The following is a 21,725-nucleotide window of genomic DNA, read 5'->3' as shown; positions in this document are numbered from 1 at the left end:
GGTGGGGCGGGGCGGGTATTGGGGTTGGTGCTGGGGAGGGGCGGGGCGGGTATTGGGGTTGGTGCTGGGGAGGGGCGGGGCGGGTATTGGGGTTGGTGCTGGGGAGGGGCGGGGCGGGTATTGGGGTTGGTGCTGGGGAGGGGCGGGGCGGGTATTGGGGTTGGTGCTGGGTTGGGGCGGGGCGGGTATTGGGGTTGGTGCTGGGGTGGGGCGGGGCGGGTATTGGGGTTGGTGCTGGGGTGGGGCGGGGCGGTTATTGGGGTTGGTGCTGGGGAGGAGCGGGGCGGGTATTGGGGTTGGTGCTGGGGAGGAGCGGGGCAGGTGTTGTGGTTGGTGCTGGGGAGGGTCAGGTATTGGGGTTGGTGCTGGGGTGGGGCGGGGCGGGTATTGGGGTTGGTGCTGGGGTGGGGCGGGGCGGGTATTGGGGTTGGTGCTGGTGAGGGGCGGGGCGGGTATTGGGGTTGGTGCTGGGGTGGGGCGGGGCGGGTATTGGGGTTGGTGCTGGGGAGGAGCGGGGCGGGTGTTGTGGTTGGTGCTGGGGAGGGTCAGGTATTGGGGTTGGTGCTGGGGTGGGGCGGGGCGGGTATTGGGGTTGGTGCTGGGGAGGGGCGGGGCAGGTGTTCGGGTTGGTGCTGGGGAGGGGCGGGGCGGGTATTGGGGTTGGTGCTGGGGAGGAGCGGGGCGGGTATTGGGGTTGGTGCTGGTGTGGGGCGGGGCGGGTATTGGGGTTGGTGCTGGGGTGGGGCGGGGCGGGTATTGGGGTTGGTGCTGGGGTGGGGCGGGGCGGGTATTGGGGTTGGTGCTGGGGTGGGGCGGGGCGGGTATTGGGATTGGTGCTGGGGTGGGGCGGGTCGGGTATTGGGGTTGGTGCTGGGGAGGGTCAGGTATTGGGGTTGGTGCTGGGGAGGAGCGGGGCGGGTATTGGGGTTGGTGCTGGGTTGGGGCGGGGCGGGTATTGGGGTTGGTGCTGGGGTGGGGCGCGGCGGGTATTTGGGTTGGTGCTGGGGTGGGGCGGGGCGGTTATTGGGGTTGGTGCTGGGGAGGGGCGGGGCGGGTATTGGGGTTGGTGCTGGGGAGGAGCGGGGCGGGTGTTGGGGTTGGTGCTGGGGTGGGGCGGGGCGGGTGTTGGGGTTGGTGCTGGGGTGGGGCGGGGCGGGTATTGGGGTTGGTGCTGGGGAGGGGCGGGGCGGGTATTGGGGTTGGTGCTGGGGAGGGGCGGGGCGGGTATTGGGGTTGGTGCTGGGGAGGGGCGGGGCGGGTATTGGGGTTGGTGCTGGGTTGGGGCGGGGCGGGTATTGGGGTTGGTGCTGGTGTGAGGCGGGGCGGGTATTGGGGTTGGTGCTGGGGTGGGGCGGGGCGGTTATTGGGGTTGGTGCTGGGGAGGAGCGGGGCGGGTATTGGGGTTGGTGCTGGGGAGGAGCGGGGCAGGTGTTGTGGTTGGTGCTGGGGAGGGTCAGGTATTGGGGTTGGTGCTGGGGTGGGGCGGGGCGGGTATTGGGGTTGGTGCTGGGGTGGGGTGGGGCGGGTATTGGGGTTGGTGCTGGTGAGGGGCGGGGCGGGTATTGGGGTTGGTGCTGGGGTGGGGCGGGGCGGGTATTGGGGTTGGTGCTGGGGTGGGGCGGGGCGGGTATTGGGGTTGGTGCTGGGTTGGGGCGGGGCGGGTATTGGGGTTGGTGCTGGGGTGGGGCGGGGCGGGTATTGGGGTTGGTGCTGGGGTGGGGCGGGGCGGTTATTGGGGTTGGTGCTGGGGAGGGGCGGGGCGGGTATTGGGGTTGGTGCTGGGGAGGAGCGGGGCGGGTGTTGGGGTTGGTGCTGGGGTGGGGCGGGGCGGGTGTTGGGGTTGGTGCTGGGGTGGGGCGGGGCGGGTATTGGGGTTGGTGCTGGGGAGGGGCGGGGCGGGTATTGGGGTTGGTGCTGGGGAGGGGCGGGGCGGGTATTGGGGTTGGTGCTGGGGAGGGGCGGGGCGGGTATTGGGGTTGGTGCTGGGGAGGGGCGGGGCGGGTATTGGGGTTGGTGCTGGGTTGGGGCGGGGCGGGTATTGGGGTTGGTGCTGGGGTGGGGCGGGGCGGGTATTGGCGTTGGTGCTGGGGTGGGGCGGGGCGGTTATTGGGGTTGGTGCTGGGGAGGAGCGGGGCGGGTATTGGGGTTGGTGCTGGGGAGGAGCGGGGCGGGTATTGGGGTTGGTGCTGGGGAGGAGCGGGGCAGGTGTTGTGGTTGGTGCTGGGGAGGGTCAGGTATTGGGGTTGGTGCTGGGGTGGGGCGGGGCGGGTATTGGGGTTGGTGCTGGGGTGGGGCGGGGCGGGTATTGGGGTTGGTGCTGGGGAGGAGCGGGGCGGGTATTGGGGTTGGTGCTGGGGTGGGGCGGGGCGGGTATTGGGGTTGGTGCTGGGGTGGGGCGGGGCGGGTATTGGGGTTGGTGCTGGGGAGGGTCAGGTATTGGGGTTGGTGCTGGGGAGGAGCGGGGCGGGTATTGGGGTTGGTGCTGGGTTGGGGCGGGGCGGGTATTGGGGTTGGTGCTGGGTTGGGGCGGGGCGGGTATTGGGGTTGGTGCTGGGGTGGGGCGGAGCGGGTATTGGGGTTGGTGCTGGGGTGGGGCGGGGCGGTTATTGGGGTTGGTGCTGGGGAGGGGCGGGGCGGGTATTGGGGTTGGTGCTGGGGAGGAGCGGGGCGGGTGTTGGGGTTGGTGCTGGGGTGGGGCGGGGCGGGTGTTGGGGTTGGTGCTGGGGTGGGGCGGGGCGGGTATTGGGGTTGGTGCTGGGGAGGGGCGGGGCGGGTATTGGGGTTGGTGCTGGGGAGGGGCGGGGCGGGTATTGGGGTTGGTGCTGGGGAGGGGCGGGGCGGGTATTGGGGTTGGTGCTGGGGAGGGGCGGGGCGGGTATTGGGGTTGGTGCTGGGTTGGGGCGGGGCGGGTATTGGGGTTGGTGCTGGGGTGGGGCGGGGCGGGTATTGGGGTTGGTGCTGGGGTGGGGCGGGGCGGTTATTGGGGTTGGTGCTGGGGAGGAGCGGGGCGGGTATTGGGGTTGGTGCTGGGGAGGAGCGGGGCAGGTGTTGTGGTTGGTGCTGGGGAGGGTCAGGTATTGGGGTTGGTGCTGGGGTGGGGCGGGGCGGGTATTGGGGTTGGTGCTGGGGTGGGGCGGGGCGGGTATTGGGGTTGGTGCTGGTGAGGGGCGGGGCGGGTATTGGGGTTGGTGCTGGGGTGGGGCGGGGCGGGTATTGGGGTTGGTGCTGGGGAGGAGCGGGGCGGGTGTTGTGGTTGGTGCTGGGGAGGGTCAGGTATTGGGGTTGGTGCTGGGGTGGGGCGGGGCGGGTATTGGGGTTGGTGCTGGGGAGGGGCGGGGCAGGTGTTCGGGTTGGTGCTGGGGAGGGGCGGGGCGGGTATTGGGGTTGGTGCTGGGGAGGAGCGGGGCGGGTATTGGGGTTGGTGCTGGTGTGGGGCGGGGCGGGTATTGGGGTTGGTGCTGGGGTGGGGCGGGGCGGGTATTGGGGTTGGTGCTGGGGTGGGGCGGGGCGGGTATTGGGGTTGGTGCTGGGGTGGGGCGGGGCGGGTATTGGGATTGGTGCTGGGGTGGGGCGGGTCGGGTATTGGGGTTGGTGCTGGGGAGGGTCAGGTATTGGGGTTGGTGCTGGGGAGGAGCGGGGCGGGTATTGGGGTTGGTGCTGGGTTGGGGCGGGGCGGGTATTGGGGTTGGTGCTGGGGTGGGGCGCGGCGGGTATTTGGGTTGGTGCTGGGGTGGGGCGGGGCGGTTATTGGGGTTGGTGCTGGGGAGGGGCGGGGCGGGTATTGGGGTTGGTGCTGGGGAGGAGCGGGGCGGGTGTTGGGGTTGGTGCTGGGGTGGGGCGGGGCGGGTGTTGGGGTTGGTGCTGGGGTGGGGCGGGGCGGGTATTGGGGTTGGTGCTGGGGAGGGGCGGGGCGGGTATTGGGGTTGGTGCTGGGGAGGGGCGGGGCGGGTATTGGGGTTGGTGCTGGGGAGGGGCGGGGCGGGTATTGGGGTTGGTGCTGGGTTGGGGCGGGGCGGGTATTGGGGTTGGTGCTGGTGTGAGGCGGGGCGGGTATTGGGGTTGGTGCTGGGGTGGGGCGGGGCGGTTATTGGGGTTGGTGCTGGGGAGGAGCGGGGCGGGTATTGGGGTTGGTGCTGGGGAGGAGCGGGGCAGGTGTTGTGGTTGGTGCTGGGGAGGGTCAGGTATTGGGGTTGGTGCTGGGGTGGGGCGGGGCGGGTATTGGGGTTGGTGCTGGGGTGGGGTGGGGCGGGTATTGGGGTTGGTGCTGGTGAGGGGCGGGGCGGGTATTGGGGTTGGTGCTGGGGTGGGGCGGGGCGGGTATTGGGGTTGGTGCTGGGGTGGGGCGGGGCGGGTATTGGGGTTGGTGCTGGGTTGGGGCGGGGCGGGTATTGGGGTTGGTGCTGGGGTGGGGCGGGGCGGGTATTGGGGTTGGTGCTGGGGTGGGGCGGGGCGGTTATTGGGGTTGGTGCTGGGGAGGGGCGGGGCGGGTATTGGGGTTGGTGCTGGGGAGGAGCGGGGCGGGTGTTGGGGTTGGTGCTGGGGTGGGGCGGGGCGGGTGTTGGGGTTGGTGCTGGGGTGGGGCGGGGCGGGTATTGGGGTTGGTGCTGGGGAGGGGCGGGGCGGGTATTGGGGTTGGTGCTGGGGAGGGGCGGGGCGGGTATTGGGGTTGGTGCTGGGGAGGGGCGGGGCGGGTATTGGGGTTGGTGCTGGGGAGGGGCGGGGCGGGTATTGGGGTTGGTGCTGGGTTGGGGCGGGGCGGGTATTGGGGTTGGTGCTGGGGTGGGGCGGGGCGGGTATTGGCGTTGGTGCTGGGGTGGGGCGGGGCGGTTATTGGGGTTGGTGCTGGGGAGGAGCGGGGCGGGTATTGGGGTTGGTGCTGGGGAGGAGCGGGGCAGGTGTTGTGGTTGGTGCTGGGGAGGGTCAGGTATTGGGGTTGGTGCTGGGGTGGGGCGGGGCGGGTATTGGGGTTGGTGCTGGGGTGGGGCGGGGCGGGTATTGGGGTTGGTGCTGGTGAGGGGCGGGGCGGGTATTGGGGTTGGTGCTGGGGTGGGGCGGGGCGGGTATTGGGGTTGGTGCTGGGGAGGAGCGGGGCGGGTGTTGTGGTTGGTGCTGGGGAGGGTCAGGTATTGGGGTTGGTGCTGGGGTGGGGCGGGGCGGGTATTGGGGTTGGTGCTGGGGAGGGGCGGGGCAGGTGTTCGGGTTGGTGCTGGGGAGGGGCGGGGCGGGTATTGGGGTTGGTGCTGGGGAGGAGCGGGGCGGGTATTAGGGTTGGTGCTGGTGTGGGGCGGGGCGGGTATTGGGGTTGGTGCTGGGGTGGGGCGGGGCGGGTATTGGGGTTGGTGCTGGGGTGGGGCGGGGCGGGTATTGGGGTTGGTGCTGGGGTGGGGCGGGGCGGGTATTGGGGTTGGTGCTGGGGTGGGGCGGGTCGGGTATTGGGGTTGGTGCTGGGGAGGGTCAGGTATTGGGGTTGGTGCTGGGGAGGAGCGGGGCGGGTATTGGGGTTGGTGCTGGGTTGGGGCGGGGCGGGTATTGGGGTTGGTGCTGGGGAGGGGCGGGGCGGGTATTGGGGTTGGTGCTGGGTTGGGGCGGGGCGGGTATTGGGGTTGGTGCTGGTGTGAGGCGGGGCGGGTATTGGGGTTGGTGCTGGGGTGGGGCGGGGCGGTTATTGGGGTTGGTGCTGGGGAGGAGCGGGGCGGGTATTGGGGTTGGTGCTGGGGAGGAGCGGGGCAGGTGTTGTGGTTGGTGCTGGGGAGGGTCAGGTATTGGGGTTGGTGCTGGGGTGGGGCGGGGCGGGTATTGGGGTTGGTGCTGGGGTGGGGTGGGGCGGGTATTGGGGTTGGTGCTGGTGAGGGGCGGGGCGGGTATTGGGGTTGGTGCTGGGGTGGGGCGGGGCGGGTATTGGGGTTGGTGCTGGGGAGGAGCGGGGCGGGTGTTGTGGTTGGTGCTGGGGAGGGTCAGGTATTGGGGTTGGTGCTGGGGTGGGGCGGGGCGGGTATTGGGGTTGGTGCTGGGGAGGGGCGGGGCAGGTGTTCGGGTTGGTGCTGGGGAGGGGCGGGTCGGGTATTGGGGTTGGTGCTGGGGAGGAGCGGGGCGGGTATTGGGGTTGGTGCTGGTGTGGGGCGGGGCGGGTATTGGGGTTGGTGCTGGGGTGGGGCGGGGCGGGTATTGGGGTTGGTGCTGGGGTGGGGCGGGTCGGGTATTGGGGTTGGTGCTGGGGAGGGGCGGGGCGGGTATTGGGGTTGGTGCTGGGGTGGGGCGGGGCGGGTATTGGGGTTGGTGCTGGGGTGGGGCGGGGCGGGTATTGGGGTTGGTGCTGGGGTGGGGCGGGGCGGTTATTGGGGTTGGTGCTGGGGAGGAGCGGGGCGGGTATTGGGGTTGGTGCTGGGGAGGAGCGGGGCAGGTGTTGTGGTTGGTGCTGGGGAGGGTCAGGTATTGGGGTTGGTGCTGGGGTGGGGCGGGGCGGGTATTGGGGTTGGTGCTGGGGTGGGGCGGGGCGGGTATTGGGGTTGGTGCTGGGGAGGAGCGGGGCGGGTATTGGGGTTGGTGCTGGGTTGGGGCGGGGCGGGTATTGGGGTTGGTGCTGGGGTGGGGCGGGGCGGGTATTGGGGTTGGTGCTGGGGTGGGGCGGGGCGGTTATTGGGGTTGGTGCTGGGGAGGAGCGGGGCGGGTATTGGGGTTGGTGCTGGGGAGGAGCGGGGCGGGTGTTGGGGTTGGTGCTGGGGTGGGGCGGGGCGGGTGTTGGGGTTGGTGCTGGGGTGGGGCGGGGCGGGTATTGGGGTTGGTGCTGGGGAGGGGCGGGGCGGGTATTGGGGTTGGTGCTGGGGAGGAGCGGGGCGGGTATTGGGGTTGGTGCTGGGGAGGAGCGGGGCGGGTATTGGGGTTGGTGCTGGGTTGGGGCGGGGCGGGTATTGGGGTTGGTGCTGGGGTGGGGCGGGGCGGGTATTGGGGTTGGTGCTGGGGTGGGGCGGGGCGGTTATTGGGGTTGGTGCTGGGGAGGAGCGGGGCGGGTATTGGGGTTGGTGCTGGGGAGGAGCGGGGCAGGTGTTGTGGTTGGTGCTGGGGAGGGTCAGGTATTGGGGTTGGTGCTGGGGTGGGGCGGGGCGGGTATTGGGGTTGGTGCTGGGGTGCGGCGGGGCGGGCATTGGGGTTGGTGCTGGTGAGGGGCGGGGCGGGTATTGGGGTTGGTGCTGGGGTGGGGCGGGGCGGGTATTGGGGTTGGTGCTGGGGAGGAGCGGGGCGGGTGTTGTGGTTGGTGCTGGGGAGGGTCAGGTATTGGGGTTGGTGCTGGGGTGGGGCGGGGCGGGTATTGGGGTTGGTGCTGGGGAGGGGCGGGGCAGGTGTTCGGGTTGGTGCTGGGGAGGGGCGGGGCGGGTATTGGGGTTGGTGCTGGGGAGGAGCGGGGCGGGTATTGGGGTTGGTGCTGGTGTGGGGCGGGGCGGGTATTGGGGTTGGTGCTGGGGTGGGGCGGGGCGGGTATTGGGGTTGGTGCAGGGGTGGGGCGGGTCGGGTATTGGGGTTGGTGCTGGGGAGGGGCGGGGCGGGTATTGGGGTTGGTGCAGGGGTGGGGCGGGGCGGGTATTGGGGTTGGTGCTGGGGTGGGGCGGGGCGGGTATTGGGGTTGGTGCTGGGGTGGGGCGGGGCGGTTATTGGGGTTGGTGCTGGGGAGGAGCGGGGCGGGTATTGGGGTTGGTGCTGGGGAGGAGCGGGGCAGGTGTTGTGGTTGGTGCTGGGGAGGGTCAGGTATTGGGGTTGGTGCTGGGGTGGGGCGGGGCGGGTATTGGGGTTGGTGCTGGGGTGGGGCGGGGCGGGTATTGGGGTTGGTGCTGGGGAGGAGCGGGGCGGGTATTGGGGTTGGTGCTGGGGTGGGGCGGGGCGGGTATTGGGGTTGGTGCTGGGGTGGGGCGGGGCGGGTATTGGGGTTGGTGTTGGGGTGGGGCGGGGCGGTTATTGGGGTTGGTGCTGGGGAGGAGCGGGGCGGGTATTGGGGTTGGTGCTGGGGAGGAGCGGGGCAGGTGTTGTGGTTGGTGCTGGGGAGGGTCAGGTATTGGGGTTGGTGCTGGGGTGGGGCGGGGCGGGTATTGGGGTTGGTGCTGGGGTGGGGTGGGGCGGGTATTGGGGTTGGTGCTGGTGAGGGGCGGGGCGGGTATTGGGGTTGGTGCTGGGGTGGGGCGGGGCGGGTATTGGGGTTGGTGCTGGGGTGGGGCGGGGCGGGTATTGGGGTTGGTGCTGGGTTGGGGCGGGGCGGGTATTGGGGTTGGTGCTGGGGTGGGGCGGGGCGGGTATTGGGGTTGGTGCTGGGGTGGGGCGGGGCGGTTATTGGGGTTGGTGCTGGGGAGGGGCGGGGCGGGTATTGGGGTTGGTGCTGGGGAGGAGCGGGGCGGGTGTTGGGGTTGGTGCTGGGGTGGGGCGGGGCGGGTGTTGGGGTTGGTGCTGGGGTGGGGCGGGGCGGGTATTGGGGTTGGTGCTGGGGAGGGGCGGGGCGGGTATTGGGGTTGGTGCTGGGGAGGGGCGGGGCGGGTATTGGGGTTGGTGCTGGGGAGGGGCGGGGCGGGTATTGGGGTTGGTGCTGGGGAGGGGCGGGGCGGGTATTGGGGTTGGTGCTGGGTTGGGGCGGGGCGGGTATTGGGGTTGGTGCTGGGGTGGGGCGGGGCGGGTATTGGCGTTGGTGCTGGGGTGGGGCGGGGCGGTTATTGGGGTTGGTGCTGGGGAGGAGCGGGGCGGGTATTGGGGTTGGTGCTGGGGAGGAGCGGGGCAGGTGTTGTGGTTGGTGCTGGGGAGGGTCAGGTATTGGGGTTGGTGCTGGGGTGGGGCGGGGCGGGTATTGGGGTTGGTGCTGGGGTGGGGCGGGGCGGGTATTGGGGTTGGTGCTGGTGAGGGGCGGGGCGGGTATTGGGGTTGGTGCTGGGGTGGGGCGGGGCGGGTATTGGGGTTGGTGCTGGGGAGGAGCGGGGCGGGTGTTGTGGTTGGTGCTGGGGAGGGTCAGGTATTGGGGTTGGTGCTGGGGTGGGGCGGGGCGGGTATTGGGGTTGGTGCTGGGGAGGGGCGGGGCAGGTGTTCGGGTTGGTGCTGGGGAGGGGCGGGGCGGGTATTGGGGTTGGTGCTGGGGAGGAGCGGGGCGGGTATTGGGGTTGGTGCTGGTGTGGGGCGGGGCGGGTATTGGGGTTGGTGCTGGGGTGGGGCGGGGCGGGTATTGGGGTTGGTGCTGGGGTGGGGCGGGGCGGGTATTGGGGTTGGTGCTGGGGTGGGGCGGGGCGGGTATTGGGGTTGGTGCTGGGGTGGGGCGTGTCGGGTATTGGGGTTGGTGCTGGGGAGGGTCAGGTATTGGGGTTGGTGCTGGGGAGGAGCGGGGCGGGTATTGGGGTTGGTGCTGGGTTGGGGCGGGGCGGGTATTGGGGTTGGTGCTGGGGTGGGGCGCGGCGGGTATTGGGGTTGGTGCTGGGGTGGGGCGGGGCGGTTATTGGGGTTGGTGCTGGGGAGGGGCGGGGCGGGTATTGGGGTTGGTGCTGGGGAGGAGCGGGGCGGGTGTTGGTGTTGGTGCTGGGGTGGGGCGGGGCGGGTGTTGGGGTTGGTGCTGGGGTGGGGCGGGGCGGGTATTGGGGTTGGTGCTGGGGAGGGGCGGGGCGGGTATTGGGGTTGGTGCTGGGGAGGGGCGGGGCGGGTATTGGGGTTGGTGCTGGGGAGGGGCGGGGCGGGTATTGGGGTTGGTGCTGGGTTGGGGCGGGGCGGGTATTGGGGTTGGTGCTGGTGTGAGGCGGGGCGGGTATTGGGGTTGGTGCTGGGGTGGGGCGGGGCGGGTATTGGGGTTGGTGCTGGGGTGGGGCGGGGCGGGTATTGGGGTTGGTGCTGGGGAGGAGCGGGGCGGGTATTGGGGTTGGTGCTGGGTTGGGGCGGGGCGGGTATTGGGGTTGGTGCTGGGGTGGGGCGGGGCGGGTATTGGGGTTGGTGCTGGGGTGGGGCGGGGCGGTTATTGGGGTTGGTGCTGGGGAGGAGCGGGGCGGGTATTGGGGTTGGTGCTGGGGAGGAGCGGGGCGGGTGTTGGGGTTGGTGCTGGGGTGGGGCGGGGCGGGTATTGGGGTTGGTGCTGGGGAGGGGCGGGGCGGGTATTGGGGTTGGTGCTGGGGAGGAGCGGGGCGGGTATTGGGGTTGGTGCTGGGGAGGAGCGGGGCGGGTATTGGGGTTGGTGCTGGGTTGGGGCGGGGCGGGTATTGGGGTTGGTGCTGGGGTGGGGCGGGGCGGGTATTGGGGTTGGTGCTGGGGTGGGGCGGGGCGGTTATTGGGGTTGGTGCTGGGGAGGAGCGGGGCGGGTATTGGGGTTGGTGCTGGGGAGGAGCGGGGCAGGTGTTGTGGTTGGTGCTGGGGAGGGTCAGGTATTGGGGTTGGTGCTGGGGTGGGGCGGGGCGGGTATTGGGGTTGGTGCTGGAGTGGGGCGGGGCGGGCATTGGGGTTGGTGCTGGTGAGGGGCGGGGCGGGTATTGGGGTTGGTGCTGGGGTGGGGCGGGGCGGGTATTGGGGTTGGTGCTGGGGAGGAGCGGGGCGGGTGTTGTGGTTGGTGCTGGGGAGGGTCAGGTATTGGGGTTGGTGCTGGGGTGGGGCGGGGCGGGTATTGGGGTTGGTGCTGGGGAGGGGCGGGGCAGGTGTTCGGGTTGGTGCTGGGGAGGGGCGGGGCGGGTATTGGGGTTGGTGCTGGGGAGGAGCGGGGCGGGTATTGGGGTTGGTGCTGGTGTGGGGCGGGGCGGGTATTGGGGTTGGTGCTGGGGTGGGGCGGGGCGGGTATTGGGGTTGGTGCAGGGGTGGGGCGGGTCGGGTATTGGGGTTGGTGCTGGGGAGGGGCGGGGCGGGTATTGGGGTTGGTGCAGGGGTGGGGCGGGGCGGGTATTGGGGTTGGTGCTGGGGTGGGGCGGGGCGGGTATTGGGGTTGGTGCTGGGGTGGGGCGGGGCGGTTATTGGGGTTGGTGCTGGGGAGGAGCGGGGCGGGTATTGGGGTTGGTGCTGGGGAGGAGCGGGGCAGGTGTTGTGGTTGGTGCTGGGGAGGGTCAGGTATTGGGGTTGGTGCTGGGGTGGGGCGGGGCGGGTATTGGGGTTGGTGCTGGGGTGGGGCGGGGCGGGTATTGGGGTTGGTGCTGGGGAGGAGCGGGGCGGGTATTGGGGTTGGTGCTGGGGTGGGGCGGGGCGGGTATTGGGGTTGGTGCTGGGGTGGGGCGGGGCGGGTATTGGGGTTGGTGTTGGGGTGGGGCGGGGCGGTTATTGGGGTTGGTGCTGGGGAGGAGCGGGGCGGGTATTGGGGTTGGTGCTGGGGAGGAGCGGGGCGGGTATTGGGGTTGGTGCTGGGGAGGAGCGGGGCAGGTGTTGTGGTTGGTGCTGGGGAGGGTCAGGTATTGGGGTTGGTGCTGGGGTGGGGCGGGGCGGGTATTGGGGTTGGTGCTGGGGTGGGGCGGGGCGGGTATTGGGGTTGGTGCTGGGGAGGGGCGGGGCGGGTATTGGGGTTGGTGCTGGGGTGGGGCGGGGCGGGTATTGGGGTTGGTGCTGGGGAGGAGCGGGGCAGGTGTTGTGGTTGGTGCTGGGGAGGGTCAGGTATTGGGGTTGGTGCTGGGGTGGGGCGGGGCGGGTATTGGGGTTGGTGCTGGGGTGGGGCGGGGCGGGTATTGGGGTTGGTGCTGGGGTGGGGCGGGGCGGGTATTGGGGTTGGTGCTGGGGAGGGGCGGGGCGGGTATTGGGGTTGGTGCTGGGGAGGGGCGGGGCGGGTATTGGGGTTGGTGCTGGGGAGGAGCGGGGCGGGTATTGGGGTTGGTGCTGGGGTGGGGCGGGGCGGGTATTGGGGTTGGTGCTGGGGTGGGGCGGGTATTGGGGTTGGTGCTGGGGTGGGGCGGGGCGGTTATTGGGGTTGGTGCTGGGGAGGAGCGGGGCGGGTATTGGGGTTGGTGCTGGGGAGGAGCGGGGCAGGTGTTGTGGTTGGTGCTGGGGAGGGTCAGGTATTGGGGTTGGTGCTGGGGTGGGGCGGGGCGGGTATTGGGGTTGGTGCTGGGGTGGGGCGGGGCGGGTATTGGGGTTGGTGCTGGTGAGGGGCGGGGCGGGTATTGGGGTTGGTGCTGGGGTGGGGCGGGGCGGTTATTGGGGTTGGTGCTGTGGAGGAGCGGGGCGGGTATTGGGGTTGGTGCTGGGGAGGAGCGGGGCAGGTGTTGTGGTTGGTGCTGGGGAGGGTCAGGTATTGGGGTTGGTGCTGGGGTGGGGCGGGGCGGGTATTGGGGTTGGTGCTGGGGTGGGGCGGGGCGGGTATTGGGGTTGGTGCTGGGGAGGGGCGGGGCGGGTATTGGGGTTGGTGCTGGGGTGGGGCGGGGCGGGTATTGGGGTTGGTGCTGGGGAGGGGCGGGGCAGGTGTTCGGGTTGGTGCTGGGGAGGGGCGGGGCGGGTATTGGGGTTGGTGCTGGGGAGGAGCGGGGCAGGTGTTGTGGTTGGTGCTGGGGAGGGTCAGGTATTGGGGTTGGTGCTGGGGTGGGGCGGGGCGGGTATTGGGGTTGGTGCTGGGGTGGGGCGGGGCGGGTATTGGGGTTGGTGCTGGTGAGGGGCGGGGCGGGAATTGGGGTTGGTGCTGGGGTGGGGCGGGGCGGTTATTGGGGTTGGTGCTGTGGAGGAGCGGGGCGGGTATTGGGGTTGGTGCTGGGGAGGAGCGGGGCAGGTGTGGTTGGTGCTGGGGAGGGTCAGGTATTGGGGTTGGTGCTGGGGTGGGGCGGGGCGGGTATTGGGGTTGGTGCTGGGGTGGGGCGGGGCGGGTATTGGGGTTGGTGCTGGTGAGGGGCGGGGGGGGTATTGGGGTTGGTGCTGGGGTGGGGCGGGGCGGGTATTGGGGTTGGTGCTGGGGAGGAGCGGGGCGGGTGTTGTGGTTGGTGCTGGGGAGGGTCAGGTATTGGGGTTGGTGCTGGGGTGGGGCGGGGCGGGTATTGGGGTTGGTGCTGGGGTGGGGCGGGGCGGGTATTGGGGTTGGTGCTGGGGAGGGGCGGGGCGGGTATTGGGGTTGGTGCTGGGGTGGGGCGGGGCGGGTATTGGGGTTGGTGCTGGGGAGGGGCGGGGCAGGTGTTCGGGTTGGTGCTGGGGAGGGGCGGGGCGGGTATTGGGGTTGGTGCTGGGGAGGAGCGGGGCGGGTATTGGGGTTGGTGCTGGTGTGGGGCGGGGCGGGTATTGGGGTTGGTGCTGGGGTGGGGCGGGGCGGGTATTGGGGTTGGTGCTGGGGTGGGGCGGGTCGGGTATTGGGGTTGGTGCTGGGGAGGGGCGGGGCGGGTATTGGGGTTGGTGCTGGGGTGGGGCGGGGCGGTTATTGGGGTTGGTGCTGGGGTGGGGCGGGGCGGGTATTGGGGTTGGTGCTGGGGTGGGGCGGGGCGGTTATTGGGGTTGGTGCTGGGGAGGAGCGGGGCGGGTATTGGGGTTGGTGCTGGGGAGGAGCGGGGCAGGTGTTGTGGTTCGTGCTGGGGAGGGTCAGGTATTGGGGTTGGTGCTGGGGTGGGGCGGGGCGGGTATTGGGGTTGGTGCTGGGGTGGGGCGGGGCGGGTATTGGGGTTGGTGCTGGGGAGGAGCGGGGCGGGTATTGGGGTTGGTGCTGGGGTGGGGCGGGGCGGGTATTGGGGTTGGTGCTGGGGTGGGGCGGGGCGGGTATTGGGGTTGGTGCTGGGGTGGGGCGGGGCGGTTATTGGGGTTGGTGCTGGCGAGGAGCGGGGCGGGTATTGGGGTTGGTGCTGGGGAGGAGCGGGGCAGGTGTTGTGGTTGGTGCTGGGGAGGGTCAGGTATTGGGGTTGGTGCTGGGGTGGGGCGGGGCGGGTATTGGGGTTGGTGCTGGGGTGGGGCGGGGCGGGTATTGGGGTTGGTGCTGGGGAGGGGCGGGGCGGGTATTGGGGTTGGTGCTGGGGAGGGGCGGGGCGGGTATTGGGGTTGGTGCTGGGGTGGGGCGGGGCGGTTATTGGGGTTGGTGCTGGGGTGGGGCGGGGCGGGTATTGGGGTTGGTGCTGGGGTGGGGCGGGGCGGTTATTGGGGTTGGTGCTGGGGAGGAGCGGGGCGGGTATTGGGGTTGGTGCTGGGGAGGAGCGGGGCAGGTGTTGTGGTTCGTGCTGGGGAGGGTCAGGTATTGGGGTTGGTGCTGGGGTGGGGCGGGGCGGGTATTGGGGTTGGTGCTGGGGTGGGGCGGGGCGGGTATTGGGGTTGGTGCTGGGGAGGAGCGGGGCGGGTATTGGGGTTGGTGCTGGGGTGGGGCGGGGCGGGTATTGGGGTTGGTGCTGGGGTGGGGCGGGGCGGGTATTGGGGTTGGTGCTGGGGTGGGGCGGGGCGGTTATTGGGGTTGGTGCTGGCGAGGAGCGGGGCGGGTATTGGGGTTGGTGCTGGGGAGGAGCGGGGCAGGTGTTGTGGTTGGTGCTGGGGAGGGTCAGGTATTGGGGTTGGTGCTGGGGTGGGGCGGGGCGGGTATTGGGGTTGGTGCTGGGGTGGGGCGGGGCGGGTATTGGGGTTGGTGCTGGGGAGGGGCGGGGCGGGTATTGGGGTTGGTGCTGGGGTGGGGCGGGGCGGGTATTGGGGTTGGTGCTGGGGAGGAGCGGGGCAGGTGTTGTGGTTGGTGCTGGGGAGGGTCAGGTATTGGGGTTGGTGCTGGGGTGGGGCGGGGCGGGTATTGGGGTTGGTGCTGGGGTGGGGCGGGGCGGGTATTGGGGTTGGTGCTGGGGAGGGGCGGGGCGGGTATTGGGGTTGGTGCTGGGGAGGAGCGGGGCGGGTATTGGGGTTGGTGCTGGGGTGGGGCGGGGCGGGTATTGGGGTTGGTGCTGGGGTGGGGCGGGGCGGGTATTGGGGTTGGTGCTGGGGTGGGGCGGGGCGGTTATTGGGGTTGGTGCTGGGGAGGAGCGGGGCGGGTATTGGGGTTGGTGCTGGGGAGGAGCGGGGCAGGTGTTGTGGTTGGTGCTGGGGAGGGTCAGGTATTGGGGTTGGTGCTGGGGTGGGGCGGGGCGGGTATTGGGGTTGGTGCTGGGGTGGGGCGGGGCGGGTATTGGGGTTGGTGCTGGGGAGGAGCGGGGCGGGTATTGGGGTTGGTGCTGGGGTGGGGCGGGGCGGGTATTGGGGTTGGTGCTGGGGTGGGGCGGGGCGGGTATTGGGGTTGGTGCTGGGGTGGGGCGGGGCGGTTATTGGGGTTGGTGCTGGGGAGGAGCGGGGCGGGTATTGGGGTTGGTGCTGGGGAGGAGCGGGGCAGGTGTTGTGGTTGGTGCTGGGGAGGGTCAGGTATTGGGGTTGGTGCTGGGGTGGGGCGGGGCGGGTATTGGGGTTGGTGCTGGGGTGGGGCGGGGCGGGTATTGGGGTTGGTGCTGGGGAGGGGCGGGGCGGGTATTGGGGTTGGTGCTGGGGTGGGGCGGGGCGGGTATTGGGGTTGGTGCTGGGGAGGAGCGGGGCAGGTGTTGTGGTTGGTGCTGGGGAGGGTCAGGTATTGGGGTTGGTGCTGGGGTGGGGCGGGGCGGGTATTGGGGTTGGTGCTGGGGTGGGGCGGGGCGGGTATTGGGGTTGGTGCTGGGGAGGGGCGGGGCGGGTAGTGGGGTTGGTGCTGGGGAGGGGCGGGGCAGGTGTTCGGGTTGGTGCTGGGGGAGGGGCAGGTATTGGGGTTGGTGCTGGGGGAGGGGGGGCGGGTATGGGAGGTGGTGCTGGGGGAGGGGGGGCGGGTATGGGAGGTGGTGCTGGGGAAGGGGTGGGTCGGGTATGGGGTGGTACTTGGGAGGGGTGGGTATTGGGGTTGGTGCTGTGGAGAGGTGGGGCGGGTATTGGGGGTGGTGCTGGGGAGGAGCATGGGTCGGGTATTGGGGTGGTGCTGGGGGAAGGGAGGGGCGGGTATTGGGGGTGGTACTGGGTGAGGAGAGGGTGGTGCTGGTGGAAGGGCTTCGATTCAGTCCTACTGAGGGTCTGGGCAAAGCTTGTTTGAGAGCACTGGACAATTGTGAATTATTTTTCAAAGTGCCACCAGTTTGAATTAGTTCATTACAAAGTACTCCTCCTGCCTTTTTGCAAAAGCATCACTGCCCAGGCTGTCATTTATTTGCCATTGCACATTGCCCTCGAGAAAGTGGTGGCGGATTGCCTTCATGAATACAACCGAGTGGTCCGATGGGCCATTTCAAAGGTGACCACATTGCTGTAGGTCTGGAGTCACGTCCAGACCAGCAGATTTTATTCCCTTGTCAAACCAGCTGGATTTATACAACAATTCCGTAGTTTCATGGTCACCATTGCAGATATTAAAGTTTATATCAGGATTTTTTCCAAATTTATCCCCCAGGATTTGTGGGGGGATGTGACTTTGTGACTCCTGATTACTCAAATGAAACGTGCTGTGGAAACAAAAACAGAAACAGCTGGAAAGGCTCAGCAGGTCTGGCAGCGTCTGTGAAGAGAAATCAGAGTTAACCAGTGACCCTTCCTCAGAACTTAATTTCTGACTTTTATTTCTGATTTCCAGCATCTGCAGTTAGTTCGGTTTTTAAAGAGCTGCGGATGATGGAGATCTGAAACAAAATAAAACAAATTGCTGGAGAAACTCAGCAGGTCTGGCAACATCTGTGAACAGAAAACAGAAATTAACTGTTTTCTGTCTACAGATTCTCCACACACTCCTGATTACTAGTTGAGTGATGTAACACTCTGCTGTCTATAATATCCTTCTGTGCGCTCTCACTCGCACTCTCTCTCTCTCTCCCTCTTTATGATTATATTCTGTCTCTTCCCATCCAGTATTGAAACCTTGTACGGTCTGTGCAGAGTGCTAGACTATTGGAGGTGCCAATTTTCCACTGAGACATTGTGCCGAGACCTTGTTTGTTGTCCCAGGTGGATATGGATGATCCCATGGGAGTTTGGAGAAGTTCTCCCTGGTGCCCAGACTAATATTCATTCCTTGGCTAACATTACTGAAAACAGGCAAGTCCATCAGACCACTACTGCCTCCAAGCCACTCACCATCCTTAATTGGAAATATATTGTTGTTCCTTTATTGTCACTGGGTCAAAATCCTGGAATTCACTTCTGAACAAGGCAGGTGTCCCTGCAGCACGTGGACTGCAACAGTTCAAGAAGGTAGTGATGAAGGGTTTTGCCTGAAACGTCGATTTACCTGCTGTGCTTTCCCAGCACCACTCTAATCTTGACTCTAATCTCCAGCATCTGCAGTACCCACTTCCACCTAGTTCAAGAAGGAAGCTCATTACAATCTTCTCAGGCATTTAGAGTTGTGCAGTAAATCCGGGCTTGGGATAGTCAAACCTACATCCCGTGAGTGAATATTTTTTCAAAACATTGGCTGCTGGGATTCTTACATTATGACCAGGACAACTCTTCAGGATAGTTCATTGCCTGTGAGGTGCTTTGAAATGTGTGGTTATTGCAAAACATACTTTGTCAATGTAGGTCTTTCTGTTTTTCTATTCATTTTCTCTTTCTCACGCTATCAGTAAAGTAAATTGATAAGACAGCAATGTTGCTGTTTGTTGTGATAAAGTTGACAAAACCCCTGTCATTCCCTGCAGCAGGGTCTTTCTGTGCAGTGCAGCCACTGATGGAAGGATAGTGTTTTGGGATATCTCTGGAACAATTGAGAAAGCCAAGATGGCAACTACTCTCCCAGAAGGAGGCTGTCGGCCCTGGGGTATGTATCATCCAGCTCAGTAAGGATGCACTTGGTTGGATCAGCATTGCATTTTTCGTGAAATTTTGTACTTTCACAGTCTCTGGGATTTTATATGCACCACAAGTTACACAGGTTGTGCTGCAGGAGGTGAAGTAATGTAGAAATTTCTTCCTGGTCCAAGTATCTACCTCTCCGTTAATATCACAAACACATTCGATCAATGTCTGAGAGGGCCCAATTGGCATCTATTCTCTCAGATCAATTATCCAATTGGTGTTTGTAGGAGCTAGTTATGTGCAAATTGGCTGTAATTATTAAACAGAGAAACAAAGAAAGCTCTATGACCCAAAAGGAGGCCATTCGGCCCATCTTGTCTATGCCGATTGAGTTTAAAAACTAATCCCATGTCCAGCTCATCTCCAGTTCATATCCACATTTTCTTTTGTATGCAGTGAGGGATTTGGCCATCAGGCAGTGAGTTCTAGACAACCATCACCTTGTATAAGGTAATTCCTTCTCAACTGTGCCCTAATTTTCTGCCAGTGACTTTCAATCCACTGGATTTAGACATCTCTGGTAAAGGAACAAGATCCTTGCGATCCACTATATCTGTTTTACCCACCTCAATTAAATCTCCCCTCAGCCTTCTAAAAACAACTCCAGCCACACCACTTTTTCTTCATTATCAAAATCCTCGTAAAACTCTCTAATACAAACAGATTCTTCCTAGAAGGCACTGGCCTGGACTGTACGCAGTATTCCCTGCTGCAGTCTATGTGTCATCTTCAGTTCTAGTGTTCCTTCCCTACTGTTATTATCTGGGCTCTGGGCAATATTGGAAAGCACTCCATGTATTATTTTGATCACCTTATCTACCTAGCATGCTAGCTCGAGGATTTGTGGATGTACCCTCCAAATTTAATGTGTTTCTCTACACTTTGTGATATAACAACAGTGACTTCATTTAAGATACTTAATTGGGCATAATGTCCTGAAATGACGACAATGGCATTTTACAAACAGAACTCTCTTGTAGATGTATTAGCCAGAATGTATGGGGTGAAATTTAAATTGGGTGAGATCTGTAAGTAATCTAATCTAATCTAAATGTACAAGATGTGGAATTACATTGGTCATCCGCTTTACAATGTGTTGTTAGTCAATGACTTTGCCTGAACTAACTATCAGGTGGAACAAAATCTAACTCCAATTATATTACTATTTCCGTGATCTTTCAGGAGAGGGGTGGAGTGGGGGGTTTGGTTTGTGCCAGGGGTTTTGATTTGTGCCAGTCTCTGTCAGCATGACGGGAGTGCGGAGGCACGGGTAAATATTCAGGTTGGCAACTGGAGGCTGTTTGAGAGGGTTACTCAACCTGCCCTCTTTCATGGTTATGTCTCTGCCTGGGTATATTTGGAGTGGGGTGCATGCATTGTCCACTGGCCTGCTCAAAGCTTTCCATGGTCAGTGGGGACCGCAGGAGCTGGAGAGCCTTATTAACCTCAAAAGTGATATTCTAATTTGAATTTAGTTACTTTACATTTTTGTGCATTTGCTGCAGGAGCCCATGAAATGGTTGAGATGCCATTGAATCTGGCTCATTTGATTAAAGTGTTTTTAAGTGCCTTCAAAGAGTTGGCAACAGGAAGCATCTTCCACCTGTTCAAGGCCTTTAGTAAAATTAAGACCTCTGACACAGAATCCTCTTGTGTTTCTCGCAGTGCTAGAGGTCCCCTGTCTGGTGCTAAATGCCCATCAGTGTGGAGTGAATGGACTTCACATCAGATGCCTGGATCCCGGATGCTACCTGTTAGCCAGTGGTGGCGATGATAACGCCGTCCGTGTCTGGACAATTGCTGTCAGGGCAGCAGGAAGCGAGGACAGTACAGCGAGTGTTGAGGCCTCAGAAGAACAGTACGTCGATGCAGGAGTTTCCGTGCGGGTGACAGAGGGGCCGCGAGTTGACAGCGCACACGCTGCACACGTGACTGGAGTGAAGGTCCTGAGTCCAAGGCTGCTGGCCTCCGTCTCCATTGACCAGCGACTGACGCACTGGGAGCTGAGCGACCAAGGCCTGTGTTTCCTGGACAGCACGTGCTGTCATGTGGCAGATGTTGCCGACATGGAGAACTGGAAGGGTGCCAACTCAGGGACTCACCTCTATGCTCTGTGTGGGCATGGGCTGCAGATCCTGAGGTATCAGCAGGTGGAGAAAAACAGCCTGACAACACAAACGCCAAATACTGGAGATTGGAAACAGAAAGAGAAATTGATGGAAACACCTAGCAGTTCAGATGGCATGTACGGAGAGACAGAACTGGAGTCACTGTTTTAGATCAATGACGTCTCATCTGAACTGGAAAAAGTTGGAAATTAAATAGTTCAGAACTTGAGTTGCTTTTACAAAAAAATCAAATTAGGACCAGGAATAGGCCAAGTGTTGGTTTTGATAACTCCGGTATAAAACATAATGTAAGTGCCATTTCATTAATCATTACATGGAATTTTACTGGCACAGAAATAGACCATTTAGCCCATCAGGTCTATTCGGGCATTTAATGCTCCACCAAAGCCTCATCCCACCCTACTTCATCTCACTATCACTGTATCCTGCTATTCCCCCAAGTGTATCGCTAGCATCTTGCAATTTGCCTCAATCTTCCACATTACCACAGTAATTTTTCTTCTGAATTCCTTATTGGATTTATTAGTGCCCTTTCCAGGTTTCTGGTCCCTAGTTTTGTTTGCCTCATAACTGGAAACATCTTCCACTTGTTCAAGGCCTTTAGTAAAATTAAGACCTCTGCTGGGTCACCCTTCAGCTTTTCTGAGAGCAAAGGGTCTGAGTCATTTCAATCTCATCAGATGTGCATTATCTATCCGTCCTGATCTCACCCATTAAAATCTTCAGAATGAATATCATCTGTGGCAGTTGATATTGAATTCTGGAAAGTGTGAGCCTGAGTTTCCACAGGGCACAGTCAGTCTGGCATCTTATTCACTTTAAAACAGGTATCCAGTTAGAGATGGGAACTGCAATGTTTGATCTGAACACAGCAAGACCTGCAGACCTATCCTCGATTAGTGAGTACATCCCAGGTACTGAATCTTCGAGTCTCTATCGTGTGGAAGCAGGCCATTCGGCCTATCAAGTCCACATTGGCCCTGCAAAGAGCATCCCACCCAGACCCATCCCCATCCCCATCCCCATCCCCATCCCCCTGCCCTGTCATTTTTCATGGCTAACCTGCACATTCCTGAACACTACGGGCAATTTAGCATGGCCTGTCCACCTGACCTGCACCTCTTTGGTGCTGTGGGAGGAAAGCAGAGCACCCCGAGGAACCCGCGCAGACACAGGGAGAATGTGCAAACTCCATGCAGGCGGTCACCCAAGGGTGGAATCGAACCTGGGTTCCTTGCACTGTGTGGCAGTGGTGCTAACAACTGAGCCACCGTGCCACCCTGGTGCAGCCAGTCTGAATGTCCTCAAGTCGGTTGCAATCCCTGCTTGCGCTCACTGTCCAGCAGAAAACTACATACATGTGGGTGTGACATGGGGCAGGTTTGTGATGCCTTCCATGCCTGAATAGCCACTTGAGCATGCAGAATCATTAATTGTTGCAAAGTGCCTTGGGGTGGTTGGGGTTTAAATAAAAACTCACAGGAGTCCTTCAATTCAGGAAAGGAGCAATTCGCGAGCAGTTGGACTATTTCTGCGTTTGTCACTGTGCAGTGGAACTGAAGTGGGTCACAATTAGGACATCATAAAGGCTGTGAGTCGTTTGACTTCAGGGAACTTCTGATAATATTAAACCACTTTACGTTTGCTGCTGTGTCATGTGACATTACCTGAGGCAGCCCGAATAAATTCTTGTCTCCTTGGAATGTATCTAGAAATTTTCTTTGTCTTAAATAGCATCAAATAACAAAATTTAGACCAAAACTCAGGTCACCCATGAGGGGAGTCTCACTCAATGCAACCTCTTTCTTTCCAATTGTCATAACCAGGAAGAAAGAGAATACATTTACCTAACACTGCCTTTTTTTGGAAACCATTGGTCCTTCCATTCCTTGTCTTAATTGAGCTTCAGAG

General features: G+C 64.0%; 1 protein-coding gene across 2 annotated transcripts in view; it reads left to right on the top strand.

Annotated features, from left to right (window-relative positions):
• wdr6 (WD repeat domain 6) overlaps positions 1-21,507 on the top strand; it is a 52,975-nt gene extending 31,468 nt beyond the window's left edge. The window contains exons 5-6 of one of the 2 annotated variants that reach the window (XM_043707625.2): positions 17,532-17,647; positions 19,351-21,507. In XM_043707625.2, coding sequence (XP_043563560.2) covers positions 17,532-17,647; positions 19,351-19,964 — 730 coding nt within the window. In that variant the 3' untranslated portion in view covers positions 19,965-21,507. Of the gene's footprint in view, positions 1-17,528; positions 17,648-19,350 lie in introns of both variants that reach the window. The other variant, XM_043707624.2, reaches the window with a different exon arrangement.
• Positions 21,508-21,725: the final 218 nt, after the last annotated feature.

Source organism: Chiloscyllium plagiosum, unplaced genomic scaffold (assembly GCF_037043375.1).
Source record: "Chiloscyllium plagiosum isolate Xiang-an unplaced genomic scaffold, Cpla_swu_hap1 HiC_scaffold_14, whole genome shotgun sequence".
Taxonomy (NCBI): domain Eukaryota; kingdom Metazoa; phylum Chordata; class Chondrichthyes; order Orectolobiformes; family Hemiscylliidae; genus Chiloscyllium; species Chiloscyllium plagiosum.
The sequence above is the reverse complement of the archived record's forward strand: the minus strand, read 5'-3'. Positions and strand labels throughout refer to the sequence as shown.